Source organism: Colias philodice, chromosome 9 (assembly GCF_061535455.1).
Source record: "Colias philodice isolate Cphi_HAF_F1 chromosome 9, ilColPhil1 Martin Lab GWU primary, whole genome shotgun sequence".
Lineage (NCBI taxonomy): Eukaryota > Metazoa > Arthropoda > Insecta > Lepidoptera > Pieridae > Colias > Colias philodice.
The window spans coordinates 8,674,387-8,696,615 of record NC_143094.1 but is presented as its reverse complement, the minus strand read 5'-3'; the positions used below and the strand labels follow the sequence as shown (position 1 = coordinate 8,696,615).

The following is a 22,229-nucleotide window of genomic DNA, read 5'->3' as shown; positions in this document are numbered from 1 at the left end:
ACGGGAAATATCCAAATAAGTTACATTAAACACTCCCATACATTGAATTTATTTTCCATACATTTTGTGTTCAAAGCAAATGTTCGAAGTGATAGGTAGAATCCAACCGCAAATCCACAATTTTGCGAATATCATACATGTGTGAAATGGCATTAGGCTCGCTACCGTAAGTACAATAACTAGTTTTGTAAGAACATTGTTACCGGTGTCAATTAATAAATACAAATTACTTTAGTTTCCTAAAAATGGTGTTACTTTAGATGCTTCAAACTTAAAACTATTAAAGTAAGCATATCGTAGCCTCATTATATTGTTATTGTAATTGTATTTTGTAGATGGAAAGTAGATGAGTAGACGATATTTTAATACTTATTTTCTTCAAATAAAATGAAGGTTATTTCATAGACTCAATATAAATCAATTCAGCACTTAATACGTTACTATTTCTTGTTAAAACGATGCAATATCTTGCCCGTAATGTACAGAAGTTTTTTTACTTGTTCGAGTGAATACTCTAAAAGCATTTTATCTCACATTCCAAGTTAATATTATTGGTATTTTGTAGTTATTTATGATCTTGTATGTACTTATGTTTAAAATCAAAGATATATGAATCAAGGATACGAAAATATTTTCTATCGTAGAAATGTGGAAAAGCGTGGAACTCAAATCGTCTTACAAAGGCATTTTTAATTTATCTAATCGAAGATTCCATGCAATAAGGCAATTTTATTTTAAAGATTGTTATAGCTGTTCATTCTCCGTTTCTATTTTTTAAAGTGAAATAAAGTTGAACAATTATAACCAACATATTATTATGGTGAACAAAATTGGAAGGTCGCATTTTTAAGTTTAAATTAATAAACGAGATGAAAATATTTTTTAAAAAACATGGTCTCTATTGTAAGACGCTGAAAATTCCACAATGTATATTTCCTAAAGCAAGGCCCAAACTTTTGATGGACTGTATGTTTGTTTCCTTTTTTGTGTACCGTGAATCGTCAATTTCTTAGAAGTTTAATTAACACTCTGTTCCTACATTCATTTTATGTCCGATGTGATAAATGATCATGACGATTTTGTATTGTTTTTATTTGTATTACACGTATGTAACTTTTTGTAATTTGTTATTATATTTTTGTTGGCGTTTTTGTTTTATAAATTATGGAAAAAGACAACACGCTTGGCCTCAATCAAATGTTAAAATTAAAGATTAACTTGGATGCGTAGGGACTAGGGAGTGAGGATGAATCTCAATATTTTTAATATATAAACATATTAATATATTCTATCCAGTATTTTGTAAATAATATACATTTCTACTTTTGTCCGTTCACATCTACTATTTGTTACTTAACTGTTGTAAATTCGAGTATTAGAAGGACGATGGTTCTTTTCACTTGTACCCTAAATTAGGGCTTTTTATTCTCTCACTGTATGTTTTAGAATATTGCCAATATATTGTGTTGGGTTTGTGTTAATTTATAATAAATATATTTTAAGTAATTGTCGTTTCATTTTTTTTAAGTATTCAATCTACCTTCATCAATTTCATTCAATAATTAACTTTAGTAATAATAGATAAATATACTGAAAGAGAACATGTAAGTACATAATCCAAATATAGATGCAAATTATCTAAATTTATATTCATACAGTAGACCAAAAACTTATATTTACTTGGTGTCATAAATCAAGTGTTCATATGTATCATGATATAGTTTATTAAAATTTCCTTAATACATACAATCCATAAATCTATAAAAATATTTGTCTTTATCAGTCGATTCATAATCATATCACAGTACTTACCATATTGCAAAAAAGCGATTTACATTTCCAATAATTTTTGGCATTAATACATAATAATAATTAATATTAAATAAAATAACAACGATATATGCGTAAATGGTATGAGAATTACAATGAGATCGATGATCTATCGAGTTTTTAGTAAATATCATCTGAGCAGACTCCGTAGTTCCGTCATAGCTGCTTGCGATACAGGAGTCTTCTTCGTTTCCGTTTTATACCTGAACAAACAGACAAAAATATTAATTAAGAATTAAAAATGACCATAAACAATCACTTCAAGACACAACGAGACAAGAACAGATACACCTTATATGAATAAACGTAATAAAAAATAAATTATAATTATTATAACAATAATATAAAAGTTTAATTTCATTTTTACAATTATTGTAACAATTCTGAATAAATAATAGAAATGTAAAAGCAGAAAAAGACTCAAATAGACTATGTATCTGTTTATGCTTCTTTGGTACTCAACACTTCTTCGAAATAATGAAAAACCTTCAACCTAATTTAAAAAAGCCTATATAATTTTTTTAATATTTTATTTATTAAATAATAACTTACCTATTAACAAAATCATGAGCCACATCAGGTCGATAGGCCGCCATATCTCTCAAATACGCCTGATCGTTGCCTAATGTTCTCCTATAGGCCAATTCGCGCCACGTCTCCCCTCCACTACCCGCTAGTAGCACTAGACCTTCCATAAAACTGGAAAACAAGTTCAAAAATTAAAATAACGTTAAAAAAATCAAAATGGAGTTAATAGTAGTTTAATTCATATTAAAAGCTTGTTGATTTTTCATAATTTTAATTGTTACTAAAATTTCAATAATGCGCAAGGAAGTGTTATTTGTAACATTTTACTATAAATAACAATATAATATTTAAAATAAAATTGCAATTGCAAAATTTCCAATCCAACCCTTATCGATATAATTATGTATAAGGACATAAACTGACCTCAAATATTCGCTGACCAACGTGTACATCTGTTCATTTGTTCTCTTCAAAATGAGTCGAGTAGGTGAGGCGTTCATGAGCGAGATTTGCAAAGCAATTTTTTGAGCCAGTGTTGCCATCTCCCCCGCACTACCCGTACACCCCCCTTGTAGGTATAATTCTGCCGCATCACTGCAATGGTTTAACGCCGTCTCTAAGAGTGTCTTCGTAGGAACATTATCGTGTATTTGCGGCCAAACCGGCTGTGCTGACTTCTTGGACGATGCCTTTGAAGCGTCCGTGGCCATCTTCTCCAAATCATCGATCAAATCCAACGCCTGCTTCCGCTTAACATTAGCCGCTTCTGCGTACATGTTGAAATGTAACGCCACCATGATGTACGTATCCGTGTCCCCAGGACAGTGGGTTTTGAGGAAATCGAGGAGGCCATGCTTGAATTCGGCGATTTTATCTTGCTTCTGACCGAGCATGTAATCGAATTGTCCGAGGAGATATTCGAATTGGTGGTTTTCGCGTAGAGCCTGGAAGAAACAATTTTATTGCACATTAATTACTTATTAAAACACTACCCTTTCTTATTTTCTGTTACCAGCTACTTAATTATTGCTAAATATGTTTTATATAACACACTCACCTCTGCTCAAAATAAAAATAGCCATGTCTGAAATCACTACATAGTATAAAACAAAGTCGCTTTCCCTGTCCCTATGTCCCTATGTCCCTTTGTACGCTTAAATCTTTGAAACTACGCAACGGATTTTGATGCGGTTTTTTTTAATAGATAGAGTGATTCAAGAGGAAGGTTTATATGTATAATAACATCCATTAAATAGTGGAGAAGTACTGTTATTTTTGAGGTTTCTAATGTGATGTCGTAAAAAATTACATTGTTTCCGCTTATATTGCAAACGCAGGCTGAACCCTACGAGTTTTATCAAAATAATGTACTAAATATTATACACATTGAAAAGGTCTACAGAAAAGTCCGCGATGGTATATGTCTATCTCTTATGGATAACCCACAATAACATTTTTTTGTCATTTACTTTTTACGACAAATAATAGCTAATTTTCGAAGCGATTTTCACCAATACAGCATTAATCCTAAACCAATTAAATACCTTGAATACATTGTTCATTTAATATAGATTTATATGGCACTTTACACCGTATGATTTAAGTGAATATTTTCGAAGATATTACAGATTTAAAAATTGCGGGACGTAGCGTTTGCGGCGGTACCGGCCGGCCGGGCCGCTATGTTTTTATATATGTACAACGTTCACAGTTTTTCTGTAGTGTATTTAGTATCAGCATTGCACCCGTGCGAAGCCGGGGCGGGTCGCTAGTATGTTATAAAAAAATCGAATTTTCACTTCTTGCATTACCTACCAAAACAAATAGAAACGAAAAAATATAGTACAAGAGCGCCTTCGCATTTGGGCGTATTTAGTCGGGTAGCTGCGCGGCGTACGCGACTGTGGAAGTGTAAAAATGTCATAGATTAAAGCACCTGCAGTATGTACGCGCACTCAGTGCCATTACCTAAAATATATATAAAAAGAACTAGAACAACGCTTTATGTAAACATTGTTAGCTGCTTGGCGCACACGCACGGTTCAACGCCAGCAGTCTCCGGTGCCTCGCATGCTTTCACTGCTGAACTCAATCCTCAATTCTGCACCAGTATATGATTTGTTTGTGTCAGGGATGGGAATGATAGGTGAAGAATGTAAGAGGTACCTAGAACTAAGGACATAGTGATAAGTTTAGAATTAAGTTTGATATGTGTATGGTTTGGCATAAACCGTAAATAAATAAATAAATAAATAAACTAAAAATCACCTGCAGTATGTACGCGCACTCAGTGTACCGCGCGAGGCCGGTGAGCAGGCGCACCATGAGGCGCCACGAGCGCGCGGCGAGCAGGCGGCCGGCGAGCGCCTGCGCCGACCGCAGCGCCACCGCCACGCCCTCCGTGTCGCACGCGCACGAGAAACACTCGTGCGCTAGTACGAGCAGCTCTATGGATATCGTGTTCACCTGGACCGAGGAAATCGATATTATTGTCTCGTTTATGAAACCTATTGATTAAGTTGGAAGTGGACTGCGGATACCGGCTGTATTCATGAAACTTAAGTAAAATTTTGTCAAAGCAAAAAAAAATAATAAAAACTCGCTTAATTATTATACGTAATTGACATTGTAATATCTGCACGTATATATTTACTTCAACATTTATTTCTTTAAATTTAACAAAATCTCAAGGCATTGTATAATAATCCCGTTGAATATCCCCGCACCCGCGATCGATTTCCTCCTGTGCACTTGCTCGCGGTGCGCAGTGAATGAAAACAAAAAATGAATGAATGTTTGCAAATATGTATTCCCAAAAGTACTACGTATTAAACGAAATGGCGCCAGCCCGAGCACGTCTTATGAACACACACAAGCATGATATCCTTTCCGCGATTATGACTTATGGGCTATGGCTGTCGGCGTCTAAAAACTAATAACGCACACATCCAAGCGCTTCATTCATACATTTTTTCGAGAGTGCGCGAAGTATGGCATGCTAATAAGTTTTAAAGTTGTAAATGACAAAGTGTACATTTGTGTACCATTTTTATCAATTTGATCAAAATCTTATGACGAAGTTTGTATTATGTGTACATGTAAAATATGCCACAATGATTCACGTGTAACGAACTTTTAAACTAGGAGAGTGACTTACCTGTTTTGATGACAATTTAGCTCCTTTGGTAATTTTTCTTATGCTCGATTTGACTTCGTAGCGAATGTGGACGTTGCTTTTAGATATCACATCAAATAGATTCCTTCTAGAATCTTTCGTCATCTTATTTCCTGCTGTATAGACAGTTGATACCGAAAACATGGACTCAGTTTCAGCCGACATCAATGTTCCTTCCTCGGTTAATATGGATTCAATTTCGTCACCATCTAGATTTTGATACTCTTCATCGATCAAAGTTTCTACGTCGAGGCAACTATCATCAAAAACGTTCTCAGGAATTTTTATAGAATTGCTGGCTTTGTACATTTTTTGAAAAGCTATTAAATGATCTAAAATAAGCCTTCCAATGTGACTGCAAGCGTCAGGTCGCATATTTAGGAACATTTCGATGTCTGAATCGAGAACATAACCCCACAGTGTATATTGGAAATGTTCCTTTTGACGAAATGTGGATGTTTTGACCAAATGTGGCGATATAATAGCTGATACCATTTCTCTGCATAAATAATCAGCAATCTGAAGAGATAAAGCCATTTTAATACGAAGCAAATATGACTTAAAAATGAAATATGAAATACGATAATAGTACCTGTTTCGTGGGCACATTGAACGTCCTAAATACAAGATTGGCCAAAGTCATTCGAGATTTTCCACTAACCAAGCTTATAAAATCTAGCGCACGATTCTGATATTTCAATACCGATATATAATCCCAGCCAATTTGCAGAGCTATTCTGAAGTAATTTGCAACCTGAAATAATTATTTGGGGATTTGAAAATTGCAATCAAATTGCTGTGTTCATAAGTAAAGGTTGGAAGTTGGAACACCAAAGAAGAGCCATATACAATTTTTTTTTCAATAATGTACGGATAACACAGATTTCTACAAAGAGACGAACCTGCTTTACAACAGCGAGACCGCTTCTAACAGCCAGAGCATCTAAAGCTGACAACCGATCCGCCTCTTGTCGCACAGCAAATTGCGGCACACCGTCGCCATCTTGTCTCTCTTGTATTACTACTAGCTCTTCGAAACTTGCGTCTGACGTTTCAGATACTAGAAAAAAAAGTCATGTTCATCTTTTTAGTATTTGGATAAGTATGGAAAGAAATATCAGAATATAATGATAATTATGTAAAGTGCAAGTCGCGGTACGCATATGTTATTGTCAATAATAACGTATTCGTCACTCGTTTTATGTATTCTGCACTCATTACTCATGCTATGTAAATATTTAATATATCTGTTTGCACACATGTTTCTGCCGAGATTATCTGACTATTATAGAACTGAATCAGTTTGTCGAAGATAATTTATGATATTGAAAGAAAGAAAGAAAGAAAAAACGTTTATTTAATGGCACATACAAACTGATATGGTATTAAATTACAGTTAATAATACATAATTATAAAACAGTACTAACATGGTACAGTATTGAATATTAGTCTTTATTTAGATTTAATTGACTTCGAAATGAAAATAAACTGGTGAATCGGTTATACTTACGTGACAATTTGTTTTGTAATGTTGGCGACGAAATAATCAAACGTAGCTCTTGTGGCAACTCATACGGCGAGCACGTCCCTTCCGCTAATTTGAGACATGTTCTCATTATTTGCACTGGACAGGCAGTTCTACACAAATATTCATCAGATATCTTGAATAATTTTGATAAACGAAAAGCCTCCACAATGAGTCTCATTTCCAATAGCTTGTTAATAGTTTTTCGCCAAATATCAATTTCTTCGTCGTCTAAATTTACAACCTTTTCAATATTGCCCACGTCTGATTCCACTTCAATTTCATGTAGCGTCAATGAAAATGGTTGTTCAGAAGTCACTACTCCAAACTTATGAGATTCGATTGCATTCTTTTGTAAGCTTAAGGCAAAATGCAGAGTACTTTCATAGTTGTCTAAGAATATTTGGTCTTGATTTTCGCATTTAAAATATGCCTCCCACATTCCATGCTCGGTGCGCTCTCTATCACCACCGTATTCGTGGTTTTCATCAAACCAACTCATCACAATTCTGTGCGCATAAAACTTTTGCTTTACCTCTGATATGTTATAGACAAGGTTATTGAGGAATTCAGTAGCTTGTTTACAAGTTACGCCTGACTCTTTGAGAACACCGCTGCATTCAGCAATAAATTTTACCAGGTCCTCATCACTTAAAGGACTTTCTCTGTCTACATCATCTAGGAATTCGGAGGTCTTTCGACGCCATTCTGTGATAACTATGTCGTCTATAGGTAAACCAGCTAATTTCGCTATTTTGAACGCTACATCGTAGTTACAATTATTTTTGTACATATCAATACATTCAGACATATATTTGTCGGATTCGTCTTCTATCATTTTAGATATGTTTATTATGTTAGATGTTTCCATAGATATTTTCATAATTTCATACATGTTCGAAAAATTAGGACATGGGCCTAAAATTATAATAAAACGATTATAAACTTCAATACGCAACATAAAAACTAACAATAAAATATAACAATTTTTCACAATACCTACCTATAAATGATTTGCCGAACTCAGTCTCGGCTAAACATTTCAAAAATTCCTTTTGATGAAAAGCACTATCAAAGTTGTTGCTAAGGGCGGTCTTTACTAGCTCAACAGATATCTTTTGTAACGATTTGGTTGACAGATCCCACGGCGAACCATTGGTATCTGAACTGTATTTCCTTTGACATTGCTGTAGGAAACTATTTAAATACTTGTTTGTATCATTATCAAAAATTCTCAATCTAATGCATCGATATAGAAATAACGCCAATAAAGCCAGTAAGTTATCCTGCAAAGAAAGTTATTATTTATGACACTGTGACGATAAAATAATAACAAATCATTAAATAATAGGATTAATCATACCGTCATGAATATGAGCGTAGATTCGTACAGAGTGGTAATGTATCCTTCAATAAGACAGACTTTAGCGAGTCTCAGAAACATTTGAGCTGGAGGCTTTCCAGTTATTTCAGATTGCAGTTCTTGACGATTGCACGTAGTTAATTCTATGGATGCAAGAATCCAATGCGCCCATAGAACATCAACTGCATTTGGCTGTAAGATTTATCAACGTAAAATAAAAATACCTAAAAATATTCGGTCTTGATTTTTTATGTCAGCATAAATCTTGAATTGGACCAAAAAAACTAAAAAGATAAATTCTGTATTTGCAAATTTCTGTCTCAGAAATAGTAGCGATTTAAGCCGCTATTTAGCACTTAAATATGTGTTTATTTTAAACTGGTATATTGATTTTTTTTATTACCATATTTCCATGACACTTTATACCGAACTCACCTCATAACAGCTAGCGATGAGTACCAACAGGGGCTCTCTATACAAATCAGCAGCTCTTAACAAAGCAGCCGGCGGATCCTCCGGCCCGTGACATGCCGCGGCCACCTCCCATAGCTCTCGCCCCATGAAGGAATCCGATGGGAACTCGAATACCATGCTTTGGGTAGGACTCTAGAAATTCATTTTATATTTTTGAATATATGTATATTGCTCAAAAGACAAATGGAAAAACAAGAATCTTTAGCCTAATATTTGAATGAAAAAAAAAAACAGACAGGCTATAACAGAGTACACAACTAAACTCGTGACAAAATATTGTAAATATTAATACAATACGATTTCTCTAAGCGAATCAAATACTTACACAATCAACAGAATTCATTCTCATTAATCGTCTTTGTCCGTTGCTTGGAACATACTTGTATTCCTTCTCCTCTTCCACAGTTTTATGCAACATTATATGCTTCAAATGTTCAGCGTATGATTTCTTCTCGAACTCTTGCGATAGTTGTAGCATTTGGTTAAGTGGATATCTAAATACATCGCCGAAAAGCAAAAAGTTAAACCAAGAATTTTCTTTTATAAATTCACGTAATTGCATTTCCGGTAATGGTAAATTATGTAACACTGCAAACTTCACCATGATTTGTGACTCAAAGAGTACCACTGACATGTCATGTCGTCCTGTGGATTGCTTCAACTCCCTCGTTTTAATAAGTGTTATTTCCTCCAAATATTTCAGTATTGTTTTAGCAGTATCGTCATGGCTCTGAATCAACTTTGCCATGAAATCGCCGACTTGCTTATTAGCTTCTAATTCGGTAAGTTTTTTGTGAGAAACAAGATATTCTCTTATCATATTTGCAGCTGAAATATGGACTCTACATCTTGTTGGATTACAGCCGATCATGGCTACGAAAGATATAGCACATGCTGTCATTGCTGAATCAAAACAGTTTTGTAGGGCCAGAGCATGCGCTTCGCAACAAGCACTCTTTATGTTCTTATCCTGAAGACGATTATGTGTTAAATATTGTTGGGAGACAAACGCCTGACTTGCGTTACAGGGACGATATTGCTTTAAATAATACATGTGATTCAATTTTGCATCATATCCATATTTTTTCATGAGCTTTTCATTAGCAAAATCGGGCATATCAATTGAACGATGTGACAAAGATTTCAGCTCACTTATATCTACATCATGGGACAATAGACTACCCAAACTACGTCTATCAGATTTATCAGTAGCTATGTGATTTATGTTTAAATTCATCAATTGAAACTCAAATATCTTCGAAATGTCTAGACCGCGGTAGCCAGAGAGCAATTGATACACATTAACATCTCTACACTCATATGTATTACTTGAATCACAATATTTATTATAAACATTATACATGTGTGGAAGTTTTTTTCTGTACCCTTTATTGGGAAGTTTAAAATCTTTGAACTCCAAGTAATCTTCTTTCAAAAATATATCAAACAAATTTGCAGAGTCTTCCAATAAAATCATACCAATGAATAACTGCGGATTAGCAGATATATAATTATCAATATCATTTTTAGCAATTTGTTGACAAGTTTTATACACAGGGACAACATGACTTTGTCTATCAGATGTCTGTTCTATGCTTTTAAATAATAACCAGAGTTCAATACAATCTTTCGCTTCCACATCTACATTTGATAAATCTATGTTCAGCATGTGACTATCAATGCAAATTGTAAGAGCCTTGTAAAGTTTATTTTTTACAAAATATTTTGCAAGCTCCAAATAAAAATCTTGGATCGACAAAGTCGCACAAGATTCGGCCAATACATCATCAATCATTTTTAAGTTTTGTGTCCGTGATAATCTCTCAATAATTTGAAATAGGTTTTTTCGTTCATCTTCAATAACGATCCCATAAGAAGACAATGTATCATATACGCACATTTTAGTGTAAGGAAAACTATTGCTTTTTGTGACAAATTGTATCATATCATCTGTTATAGGCCATGTACGAAATATTTGATCCAATTTGTCTAAAAGTTTAATTTCAAAGCCTTTGGTATCTATATTTAGAAGTTTCCTCATAAAGTTCTCATTATTAAAGAAATTATATCTAGCATTCATATCTCTGACTACTTCTGAGAGCTGAACATTAATCCAACGCACCAGTATCATTGCTTTATTATTTTCCACTAAATAAACCCAGGCATGAGTGGGTGATGTAAATTCTAAGAGAGAAAATTCTGAAAGAGAAAGTTTTGTATGAGTATTAATTTTAAGTAGTTTTCAATCCCACTCTCTGTAGGAAATTTTATGAATCTAATTAAAATAATTAATAAATATTTTATAAACAAATACATACCAAATTTTTCAAAGAAGAGACTTGTAGCAATTTTGCTTTTCCACTCACTAGGATACTTTTCAATTTTTTCAATTGTCAACGCTTTTATTTCACTCTCATTAACAAAGACCCTATCAGAGCAACTACCAAATACTTTGTTCTGTTTAAATGTGCCATCAACTTCAAATGATTTCTCCAGATATCTAAGTAGATTCCAATGTCTTAGAAAGTTTTCCCAGCGTTCAATGTTTTCAGCTTTCATATCTTTGGAGATTTTTTGCAAGTTTTCAACTAGGAAATCCCTGTATTCAATTTGTGTTGCTGCCTGTGCGAGGGTCATTAGATGATCTTCAGGATTTATCTCAACTTTGTTAAGAATATGAAGCACTTTATGGATTTGCTTCCGTAACAACAATTGGACTGTCCATGCTTTAACCTGTTGTTATGGGAAATATTTAAAATGAACCAAGAATAATAATATGAATCATTAGATTACAAAGTTGTGATTAAACAATTTAAAACAATAACAAAACCATACCTCTGCTATAAACCAATCGTTAGCTATTGACTCGCTCCAAGCATTCTTGTGCATTAAATATTTTACGGCCAAGCCTATATGAGTCCCCTTTGCAGCTGCTTCGCGAACAACATCTCTTGTGGCCTTTTGTTCCCAAGAGTTCCATATAATCTTTTCATTTTGTGTTAGACCTTCCATTATTTTGCTTTATATCTAAATATGTGAAATATGTGATATGTGATAACAACCAACAAACATAGAATTCATCAAATTATAGTAAATTATGAATATGTATTCTCAATTCACAAAAACAAAAACATGACTTTCTTCTTTGCTAGTAGGTAAATAACTCTAAGGGATATAATGTTATTACTTACTTCAAGGAAAATTACATGGTATTCTATAAAATACGGTCTTATTTTTGCAACACTACGAAAGTTAAACGTAAAATCGAGGCGTAGGTATATATTTTCTATTTTACTATTTTTGTAAACTGAACTTGACAATTTGTCAACATTCAATATTGACAAAACAGGCTGTCCGCTGTAATGACAAGATGCTGTCAAAACTTATGTCAAAATATGTGAAACAAACACCGGAAGTAAGATTGAAATATGAAAACATTTTTTTATATATGGCAAGAACAGTAATTTGAATTTCAAAGTGATTTAGAATATCGACTGAGGAATTTCTTCGTAAATAAAAAACGAACGACAAAAAAGACGTCGTGTTGTGTTATAACCACAACAAAATATAGTTACTGCCTTCGTTACTTGAATGTGATTAACGTCCAGTAAAAATATGATATGGAGTACCTGTTTTGGGTTCAATCTATTAAAAATAACATCCTACTTTGCCTTATCTATATATGGGTAAGATAGAAGGATCATAATATTATGATCCTACTTACCTTCTACAAAATATTATAAACCTGAGTTTGTAAAACGTTCACGCGAAAACCACTAAAAGAATTACTCTCGAGTTTGTCGCAGTTGCAGTAGTATAATATTTTTTAAATAGCCAGTTTATTTTATTCGTTTGATTCCACAATTTCCTAATTTATCTACTGATTAAATTGGAATATTTCCCATCCAATATAGACCAACAGCAAACAATTCTACAGCTAATTAAAATTAAACAGTTGCATTCGGAATGCGAATATTTTTCAGCAGCTAAGAATAATAGACTGGGGTAGAAGCCTTTGAAAATAATGAAAAGATAAAAAAAATCGCAGTCGGATGAAACCCATTAGAAAAGGAGGGGAATATGATAAAAATTTAAGGAAAAATAAATTACGGTCAATCCGAGTTCGGGAAGCGGGAGGGGGGAGCTTTTAAGAGAAAAAAATGGTTTCTCTCGATTTCCGACAAAACTACAAGTCCTATAGAAAAAAGTTCAATGGCAAAGTTGTAGGTAATTAAAAGTTCTACAACTTTTGTATTCACAATTTTTTCACATAACCTAAAAATTTAGGTGAAAAATTCAAAAAACCAAGTTTTTGGTCTTTTATTTCTATCTACTTCAAAATTTATTTTTTTTCTACGAAATTTGGTGGAAACTTACTTTATTATGTCCCAAATACACTGTAATTTATTTGATTGAAAATATTTATTTTTTCGCCTTATTTTGAATGAATACCAAAAAAACAACCTAATTTTCAATCGAAAAGTCACCCGTCAAAATATCAGCTTTTTTCAAAAACTTGGGGTGCCTTTTATTCATTGAAATCTCTACTTTCATATGGTGTAAAAAAAATAAACACCACCATAGTAAATGTTCTCAGGAAGTGCATACAAACAGTCTGAAAATTAGCTTTTACCTATTCAGGCACACTTCTTGAACTCTATATCTTCTCTTGTATCGGCTTTTCGGTAATATTTCAAAAGAAAAATAATTATCTGTTCTATGTTTAATATTTTACAGCATATTCAAAAGCAAAATGATGTCGATAAAAACATTTCAGGTAGTTCGAGAAGTGTGCCTGAATAGGTAAAAGCTAATTTTCAGACTGTTTGTATGCACTTCCTGAGAACATTTACTATGGTGGTGTTTATTTTTTTTACACCATATGAAAGTAGAGATTTCAATGAATAAAAGGCACCCCAAGTTTTTGAAAAAAGCTGATATTTTGACGGGTGACTTTTCGATTGAAAATTAGGTTGTTTTTTTGGTATTCATTCAAAATAAGGCGAAAAAATAAATATTTTCAATCAAATAAATTACAGTGTATTTGGGACATAATAAAGTAAGTTTCCACCAAATTTCGTAGAAAAAAAATAAATTTTGAAGTAGATAGAAATAAAAGACCAAAAACTTGGTTTTTTGAATTTTTCACCTAAATTTTTAGGTTATGTGAAAAAATTGTGAATACAAAAGTTGTAGAACTTTTAATTACCTACAACTTTGCCATTGAACTTTTTTCTATAGGACTTGTAGTTTTGTCGGAAATCGAGAGAAACCATTTTTCTCTCTTAAAAGCTCCCCCCTCCCGCTTCCCGAACTCGGATTGACCGTAATTTATTTTTCCTTAAATTTTTATCATATTCCCCTCCTTTTCTAATGGGTTTCATCCGACTGCGATTTTTTTTTGTTTCAAAAATTATCTACTCTAGTCTATAATTTTATACGCTCGATACAGGGCTACTCTAGATTTGAATGATTTCTTTTCAAGTGTATATACCTAAATATAGCTAGCGTGGATATAGATAATTATGCAATTGGCTCCTTAGAAGTCTGGAATGGACAATCTGATAAAGTTTCCATAAAATCGATATTTCCATATTTCCTAACAGCTGTTGCTAAGCAACACATTATAAATATTGGATAAGCATTTTGCAAGTAGCGACATAAACATAAGTTTTTCGTTTTATTGGGATTGTATTTAAAACATTCAGAATGGCTGATGAATTAGAAAAAGCTCATTTATTTTACGATGATATCAATAAAATCAGAATCCTAGATAACACGGTTCGAAAGGATACTGAAGATCTAAAAACAAACTGTAAAGTTTATGAAACCAGTAAGTAGGCTTCCTAATAGAAAAATGTTCTAGGTCAAGCTTCTGCTCAACAAAATTAAGCCTTAGTTGTGCAAAAACTTACGATTATACATTTGTATAATTTTTCAGAAGTTCAAGATTTCAGTAAAATCATTAATTCTCTCTTTGAAACAATGAGAGTTTTAGGAGAAAATGTAGAGAAACAAAAAATTGCGGCTATTGGTTCAATAAATCTACTCAAATCTGTTACAAAGGAAAGGGAAAGCGAACAAGCTAAATTACAGGTAAAAATGCATGTCCACGTAACCTTTCCCATATCTGTCTCTGTAGAGTATTATAAGGTGGGTAAGGTATACATTAGATGACTAAAACGTAAACTCAAGCATTTATATGTACCTTATATAATATGTTGCTGCAAATAAAGCACGAGGCGTAAGACGAGGCATACATAATATGCCGAGAATTCGGAATAAGAATTTTTTGGGTTTGTAGCATAACTAACCTAATTAGTTTTAAAATTATTAAGTAGTATTAAGTGGTATTATTATAACATTTCATTATTTTACAGGCAGATATAAATTATAAAACAACAGTATTGGAGCAGTTGGACAATGAATATGATTCCCTACAAATACTCGAAGCTACGCAAACCGAGACAATTGAATATCTCACGCAATTGAGATAATGTATAAAATAAGAATATTCAAGAAAATTATACATAGCGAAATGTTACTTATTTTTAATACACGCTAATACACAAAATATCACATCTTATTATTATTGATTAATTTCAAATCAATATTCAAAATAAATCAGATAGTTACCTTTCTTGCCATAATAATATATTCATATTAAAAATTCAAATGTAGGGACAGTGGTATCGTAGAAGTAATGAATAATACACAAATTATGCAGTCTGTAAAAATGTATATTTTTTCAATGATACACACATGAAATGAAATAAATTTTATAAGTAATTGGGATCAAGTTTCTAAATTATAGTCATTGATACATATTTGTCAAGAGTATTGCTAATAACGAAAATATAAACCACACATATTTAATATGGAGTAACATGTTGAGTAATGCATTTTAGTATGCACATCTCATATTATTATAATCACATTAATTTCGTATAGGAACATGCCAATGTCAAATAAGATTTATCAACATTTTACATCACATGATAGAAAAAAAAATTAAAAACATTTTGATTGTATTTTTAACAGTGCCATATGAATGGTAAAGCAATAGTTTTTTAAAATAAATTACCTTCCATATTATGATGAATAACTATCTTACCACCCTCTGATTTGTTACTTACAATATTATTTGAACAGATGCAATGTATGAAAAAAAAAACTAATAAGCAGTAAGTAATAAATTGTTTTATAAGTTTCTCAATTAACTTTAAACTTGAGGAATACAAAGATTTAAATCGTTAAACCAAAAAGTCAATATAAATGACCCATGTAAGAAAATAAGACAAACACTGTGTGTCATCCTTACATAATATGAAAAAAAAACTTCTTCCATAAAAAGTGAAGTTGGAATCAAATACTTACTCAGCTTACATTAACTACTTACACACTATACTATTATCATCAAGTCAGTTCTATAATAAATTATAAATGTCTTAATCGTTTTCCAAAAATCTACTGTAATTGAAACACAATGATCATGTGATTCACATTTGATTAAGAACCCCATTTTATTTCTTGGGGATGACGATAAGGAGAAAATAATATGAACATTCTAGAATCGTATACATACATTATATAAGACAATGTTAAGAAATACACTAAATAGGGAGAAAACTGTATTATTAAGAAATGCATTGAAAAATTCAAGATAGAATACGTTTGTAACAAACTTAAAAAAATAGCAGGTACACAAATATTTCAAGTATTGTTTTTCTAAATCTATTATTACATGTTATATTGAAATGCAATGATTTTTCTTTCTCTGATATTTATGTGAAATAAAGCCATACTTATAAACATTACATGATTATCTTGTTGGCTAATTCCAGAATCGCAATGTAATGTTTAAAGAAAAACTAAATGTGATTTGAATTAAATAAAGAAAACCATTATACAGTATAAACCCTAAGATATTAAGTTATCAAACTCACCATTCCACCAAACTTTCAATAGTCATTACTGTCCTTAAAAGCTAGTTTAAACACTTGAAGTCACTATTGAACTGGACAAGGGGTCCTCAACCTTTTGCCGTTTTAAATCCTGTTGATCTTCACTGGGTTCTTCTTCTGCAGCCCTCTTCTTTGGAGCTTCCGTGTTGTTTTTGTGTTGTCCAACATCAACAATGACTCCGTCTTTGAATCGTACAATAATAGCAGTCATATTATCACAGCCTGTCCCATCACCCATTGTGCTTGGAGCTAAACAATGATCAAACATCTGCAAATACAATATGTGTTATAAATAAAGAGAAAATCTATATATATAAAACTCAAAGGTGACTGATATAGTGATCTATCAACGCACAGCCCAAACCACTGGACGTATCGGGCTGAAATTTGGCATGCAGGTAGAAGTTAGGACGTAGGCATCCGCTAAGAAAAGATTTCCCGAAAGTCTTGCGGGAACGGGGAAAAACGGGGATGCACGTACAAAGTCGTGGGCGGAAGCTAGTCAAATATATATTGTACACAAAGAGAATGTTTGCTACATTGAACATTATTAAAACTGAGAGAAAAACATATTTAAAGTTGTCTTACTTTATTATACCGCTAACATATTAGCAAAAGACTACATATACAACTAAATACAAACCTCTTCACAAATTTGAGACAACTTCTCCCTTCCCTCAGCCAATCTTGGTAAGATGAAGTCACACACATCTTGACTAGACATAAAGTTCCATATACCATCACAAGCGAGCACCATAAATTGATCCTTCTCAGGTTCTATAGTTAATGTTTTGACGTCCGGTAGAGCGGTTATCATTTGCTCAGTAGCATCTAAGTCCTTGTTTTGTTTGTAGGAGTGATCACCGATAGCCCTGGACAGGTTAAGTCCACCGTTAATACGGCCCTCGTTTGACACTTTCCCACCGGCTTTGGTTATTCTTTCAAGCTCTGGTGCATCTTCCGGTTTATGGTCTATGGACATGTCAATAGCTTTTCCTTCTCTGCAGATGATACATCTGGAATCACCAGCGTTTGCAACATAGAGCTCATTACCTGAAAAGAGATGAGCATCATTGTAAATTAATAGCTTATAATGAGTGTCTTTGTTTAATGGTACTTTTTAACGTGATAACTAGACATCGGATTATATGCATTTGCATATTTGCATATGCAAATGCATAAAACTCTCCAATTACGGCGTTAGTGCATATTTTAGCCTTTTTCCCCAATCGTGCATATTTCGTTAAGTAGCGGGAGTTTTGATTGGTCGACTAACCTTTATTAGCCAATCAGAACGCTCAGCGAGTAAAAAAACCCTATTTTGGCATGGTAAAATGGCAAAAAATTACAAAATGGGCTCCATTTTAAGTAAATTATGAGCCATTCAAAATAGGGCTAGATTACCCTTTTGGGCTAAAAACTTAAAACACGGGTTGAATTCCAAAAAAGGGCTAGATTTCGCCCGGAAAAGTCTAAAGTGGCAACACTGGGCTCGCGGGTGATAAACGTCACAAATTTGCGCTCGAAAATTTGGTAAAAATGCTTAATTGTATATTGGCACAAATACTATACTTAATTTCAAGAAAATTTCACTGTTTTTGTACAATCTTTGATTTAAATATATAAAAATAATAAAGGTTTTTTGATTTTGTATTGTGCATATTTTAGGCATATCAGTCGTTTTTAGTGCATATTTCGGCCTTTTTTAGTGCATATTTGCATGCATATTTTGGCATTTTGTTAGTGCATATAATCCGATGTCTAGTGATAACGTTTTTAAAATCGTTTTAGTCGGGTGACATGTTCAGAAACTTGTGTCACACCAAAACCTCACGAGCGCGATCGCAGGTATAACGAGAGAGAGACGGACCGATCTCCCGTCTCATCTCGAACGCTGCCACTGCATTATGTTATCACGTAAACATCTCGATCGTAAACCTACTTTACAAACAACCAATTTTTTTTTATATCAAAAGAAAATCATTTTAATTTCCTATTCGTGAATTTAAAGAAGGGAGTATTACCTTTCAACAAAGCTACCACTGCGGTACAGCCACTGTCATTGCCTGGCTCCTCAGATAGTGACATGCCATCTTCACACTCCTCATCACTGGAGTCTGCTTCATAATCCTCTTCCTCATCTTCCTCTTCTTCAGCTTCACCTATAATTAAATTTTAAAGTGAAACTTTTATTACATCGTCTCAAACTTTTTGGTCTGTGTAGCGCATGTCGCGTGACGGTCGGCTGCCGAGTAGGTATAAAGCAGTGTTCGGAAAGTTTCACTTTTACCGTGTTTTCATAAAACCACACAATTTTTTTACATTATTGAGAAATACAATTTATAATTAATATTTTCTTACTATCAAGTTGTTGTTTGTTGCTAGTACTTTTTGCAATGGAGATAGATTAATACAAAATAATTGCACAAATATATAAGGAGGAAGGAAAAAATTGGCAGGATTATTAGGATACTCAATGAGATTAGTGAAGCTGTATGTAAAAGTAAGTAATAGAATATCTATAATATAAAAATGAATCCCAAAATGTGTTGGTAAACGCATAACTTGAGAACGGCTGAACCGATTTCGATAATTCTTTTTTTATTATATTCCTTGAAGTACGAGGATGGTTCTTATGTAGAGAAAACGTAAATATGTACCACGGGCGAAGCCGGGGCGGACCGCTAGTAGCTGATAATATTTAGCAAAAAATATATATTGCTAAAAAAATATAAGGGTATTTTTTGTATTTGTTACAGATATTCATATTTACCATCATTGGAAGATTCCTCGACACCATTAACGTTTTCTTCCTCAGAGGAATCAACTTCACCACCTTCAAAGGTTTCATCATTGGAGTCACTGTCATCATCATCAGGTGACGCCCGTCGGAGCAAGGTTTCATAGACGGCTGCTGCTGCACGCCTCAGTTTGGTTTTCTTGGGCCTCTCTGGTAGTGCTTTGTCTGTGCTTGATACTGGGAACTTGTCTGTAATAAGCAAACAAATAAGCAAACATTATTCAAAATATAGCAATTTGAACTACCTTATTAAAAAAAAATGTATGCGTGTACTAGAGTACACACGTAAGAAGTGAAACTTCTTTATGACCTTGAAAATGTCACGAGTATGGCGTAACGCAAAAATGTCACGTGTACGGCGTAACGCAAAAATGCCACGCATACGGCGTAACGCAAAAATGTTACACTAAATTTTTGTCGATAAAGAAGTTTCACTTCAAAAACGTTTATAGCAAACAAATTTAGTTTTTATCTATCAAAAATTACTACACATAATATGTTTCTAATGAAGAATGAAACATTAAACAAAATTTAGCAATGCAGAAGGAAAGATTTTACTGTGAAATTAAATTCTTGATCCTATTTCAATCAGATTTGATAAACTCCAAACTGTTGTAAAGTCCATAGCATGGAGGTCTTACCTTTGGCATTTTCTGGTGTGTTACAGCCATTGGACGATGTTATATTCTCTTCCTCGCCTTGTTTTGATTCTGTGACCTCACCATTGCAAGCTTCAGATGGTGCATTGGTATCAGCTTTTTCCTTGCAATTTTCACTTTGCTCTGGTTGGCCACAGTTATCTGCTGAACTGTCTGGTGCTGTCTTTTCTACTTCCATTGAGATTTTTTCTTTGGCCTTCTCATCAGGCTCACTAGTGGATACCTGTACATTAATTATAATGAAAATAAATAAAATGGAATAACAGTATAATTACTTTAATTTATGACAAACAATTGTAAGGTAAATGAGATGTTTGTATAATTGAATCCTAGTTGGAGCAATATGATTAGAAACATTTAATTAACTACATATTATGTTTTAGCATGGCAATTACCTCTCCATTTCTATCTTTGTCATCATTTGAATTTGAGGATGAAACTCCACCAGTATCATCTGCATTACCGGTACCATTTTCTTGGGTATTGGCCGAACCATTGCTGCTTGATGAGGCTTCAATTACTGGTTGTTCTGTACTTGATCCTGCGGCAAAACTTGATCCTGAACTGGAACTTGAAGCACCAGCACCTATTTAAAAGATTTATTGAAGCTTTTTAGACACATTGCTTTTTTAATAAATGCTTTTATCAATTTTGACTATAAAGGTATATATACCTGAACCTCCAGCTTCCTCGAGGCTTTTCTTTGCTCTGAGGCAAGGTGATAATGGAGTACTTGTATCACCAAGTCTGGCACGGTGTAATGTACTTAATTTATTTTCATATTTAGCCAATACTTCCTGGAAAGGAATTTCCTGTATGAAAGAACACATTTATAATTTTCGGACAAAGTATGGAAAAGTACCAACCACGATCAAAGTGAAGTATATACTGTAACCACAGTGCATGAAACTTAAAAATTTAGTATAATTTATTTAAAATATAATCTTTATGAAATACAATATTTCACTCCTCTAAAATTAATGAAAGATTACCTGAAGTGGGAGGCGTGCTTCTTTATACAAATTACTTATACTTTCATCTTCAGATTCTTCATTATCACTGGGACCAGGAGGATTTATTTCACCTGCCATATTTACAAGTTTTTGTTAGCTAAACAATCAATACCAACATAATATGAAGTTCACAAAAACAATGTTTGTTTGTAATACCTGCTAATTCCTTTAAAATGTCCATAACCTCTTTAGATGCAATTGTAGCATCGAATCCAAGGAATGCATCTGTTAATGCTTTAACCAGATCTCCATTCTTGTAAGCTTCTGTGTTTTTTATATAATTAGGTAAATTCTGAGAACAGTATGTGGCCACCTCAGCCCCTCCATGACCATCATAAACAGCAAATAATGATGTATTCAAGTCAAAGTCCAAAATTGTGTTGTGTGCATCCTGAAACATATATTTTTTTTATATATTATTAAGTTTTCCAATTCTATAGTCTATCAAAAACAATCGAAACTTCGACGTACAACTATAATATTACTATTTATATTAGGTATGTGTGGTGGTTACGGTACAATATCGACTTGACAATGAACATATATTTTCTATACAATTTTTAAGTTTAAAGTTTAAAAAAATGATACTAGAAATGTTAATAGTTCATTAACACTCCTATAATGGGAATATTAACATGAAAACGTTTATAATAATTACAGAAAGAAATCTTACCTCTTGGTTGACACGCCACCCCTGCATGGAACTCGCGCCGCATTCGAGATTGCTGTTTGATTCATCACTTGATATTTTTTCAGTAACAGGCTCTGACAAATAAGCACCCATTTTCTCGATATATAAACATATAATTAGAATGAAAAATTATAAACGCGCGAACTTGGAGAGTAAATCGCGCAGGCGGCAAGCTTAGTTCATTCTCTATAATCTTTGGTTATTAG

The 22,229-nt window shown here is 33.2% G+C and overlaps 4 protein-coding genes across 9 annotated transcripts in view; 2 read left to right on the top strand and 2 right to left on the bottom strand.

The window, feature by feature from the left end:
• Positions 1 to 1,506, top strand: part of inaE (inactivation no afterpotential E) — a 50,360-nt gene extending 48,854 nt beyond the window's left edge. For all 4 annotated transcript variants that reach the window (XM_089698606.1, XM_089698609.1, XM_089698607.1 and 1 more), the window contains exon 15: positions 100 to 1,506. The gene's annotated coding sequence lies outside the window, so the exon portion shown is untranslated. The remainder of the gene's footprint in view (positions 1 to 99) is intronic.
• Positions 1,507 to 1,708: 202 nt separating this feature from the next.
• LOC149485996 (spatacsin) lies at positions 1,709 to 12,244 on the bottom strand. Of its 2 annotated transcripts, none has more exons than XM_089698574.1 (15): positions 12,084 to 12,244; positions 11,732 to 11,923; positions 11,215 to 11,629; positions 9,222 to 11,095; positions 8,858 to 9,028; positions 8,423 to 8,614; positions 8,063 to 8,345; positions 7,045 to 7,977; positions 6,436 to 6,593; positions 6,126 to 6,287; positions 5,516 to 6,052; positions 4,627 to 4,824; positions 2,782 to 3,302; positions 2,383 to 2,529; positions 1,709 to 2,033 (listed from the first exon to the last, which is right to left on the bottom strand). In XM_089698574.1, exons 2-15 carry the CDS (start codon positions 11,906 to 11,908, stop codon positions 1,961 to 1,963), a joined length of 5,841 nt encoding a protein of 1,946 aa, XP_089554700.1. In that variant the 5' UTR covers positions 11,909 to 11,923; positions 12,084 to 12,244; the 3' UTR covers positions 1,709 to 1,960. The 2 variants fall into 2 exon arrangements, with proteins under 2 accessions (XP_089554700.1, XP_089554698.1); XM_089698572.1 differs by having other exon boundaries at positions 12,088 to 12,244.
• Positions 12,245 to 14,331: 2,087 nt separating this feature from the next.
• IFT20 (intraflagellar transport 20) lies at positions 14,332 to 15,434 on the top strand. Its single transcript, XM_089698732.1, has 3 exons — positions 14,332 to 14,729; positions 14,838 to 14,992; positions 15,277 to 15,434. The coding sequence occupies exons 1-3, from the start codon at positions 14,606 to 14,608 to the stop codon at positions 15,391 to 15,393; spliced, it is 396 nt and encodes a 131-aa protein (XP_089554858.1). The 5' UTR covers positions 14,332 to 14,605; the 3' UTR covers positions 15,394 to 15,434.
• Positions 15,435 to 15,615: 181 nt separating this feature from the next.
• LOC149485994 (protein phosphatase 1G) lies at positions 15,616 to 22,229 on the bottom strand. Of its 2 annotated transcripts, none has more exons than XM_089699291.1 (10): positions 22,006 to 22,229; positions 21,489 to 21,723; positions 21,312 to 21,403; positions 20,993 to 21,131; positions 20,715 to 20,905; positions 20,302 to 20,542; positions 19,634 to 19,849; positions 18,885 to 19,022; positions 17,504 to 17,913; positions 15,616 to 17,128 (listed from the first exon to the last, which is right to left on the bottom strand). In XM_089699291.1, the coding sequence occupies exons 1-10, from the start codon at positions 22,114 to 22,116 to the stop codon at positions 16,889 to 16,891; spliced, it is 2,013 nt and encodes a 670-aa protein (XP_089555417.1). In that variant the 5' UTR covers positions 22,117 to 22,229; the 3' UTR covers positions 15,616 to 16,888. The 2 variants fall into 2 exon arrangements, with proteins under 2 accessions (XP_089555417.1, XP_089555419.1); XM_089699293.1 differs by having other exon boundaries at positions 20,993 to 21,116; positions 22,006 to 22,228.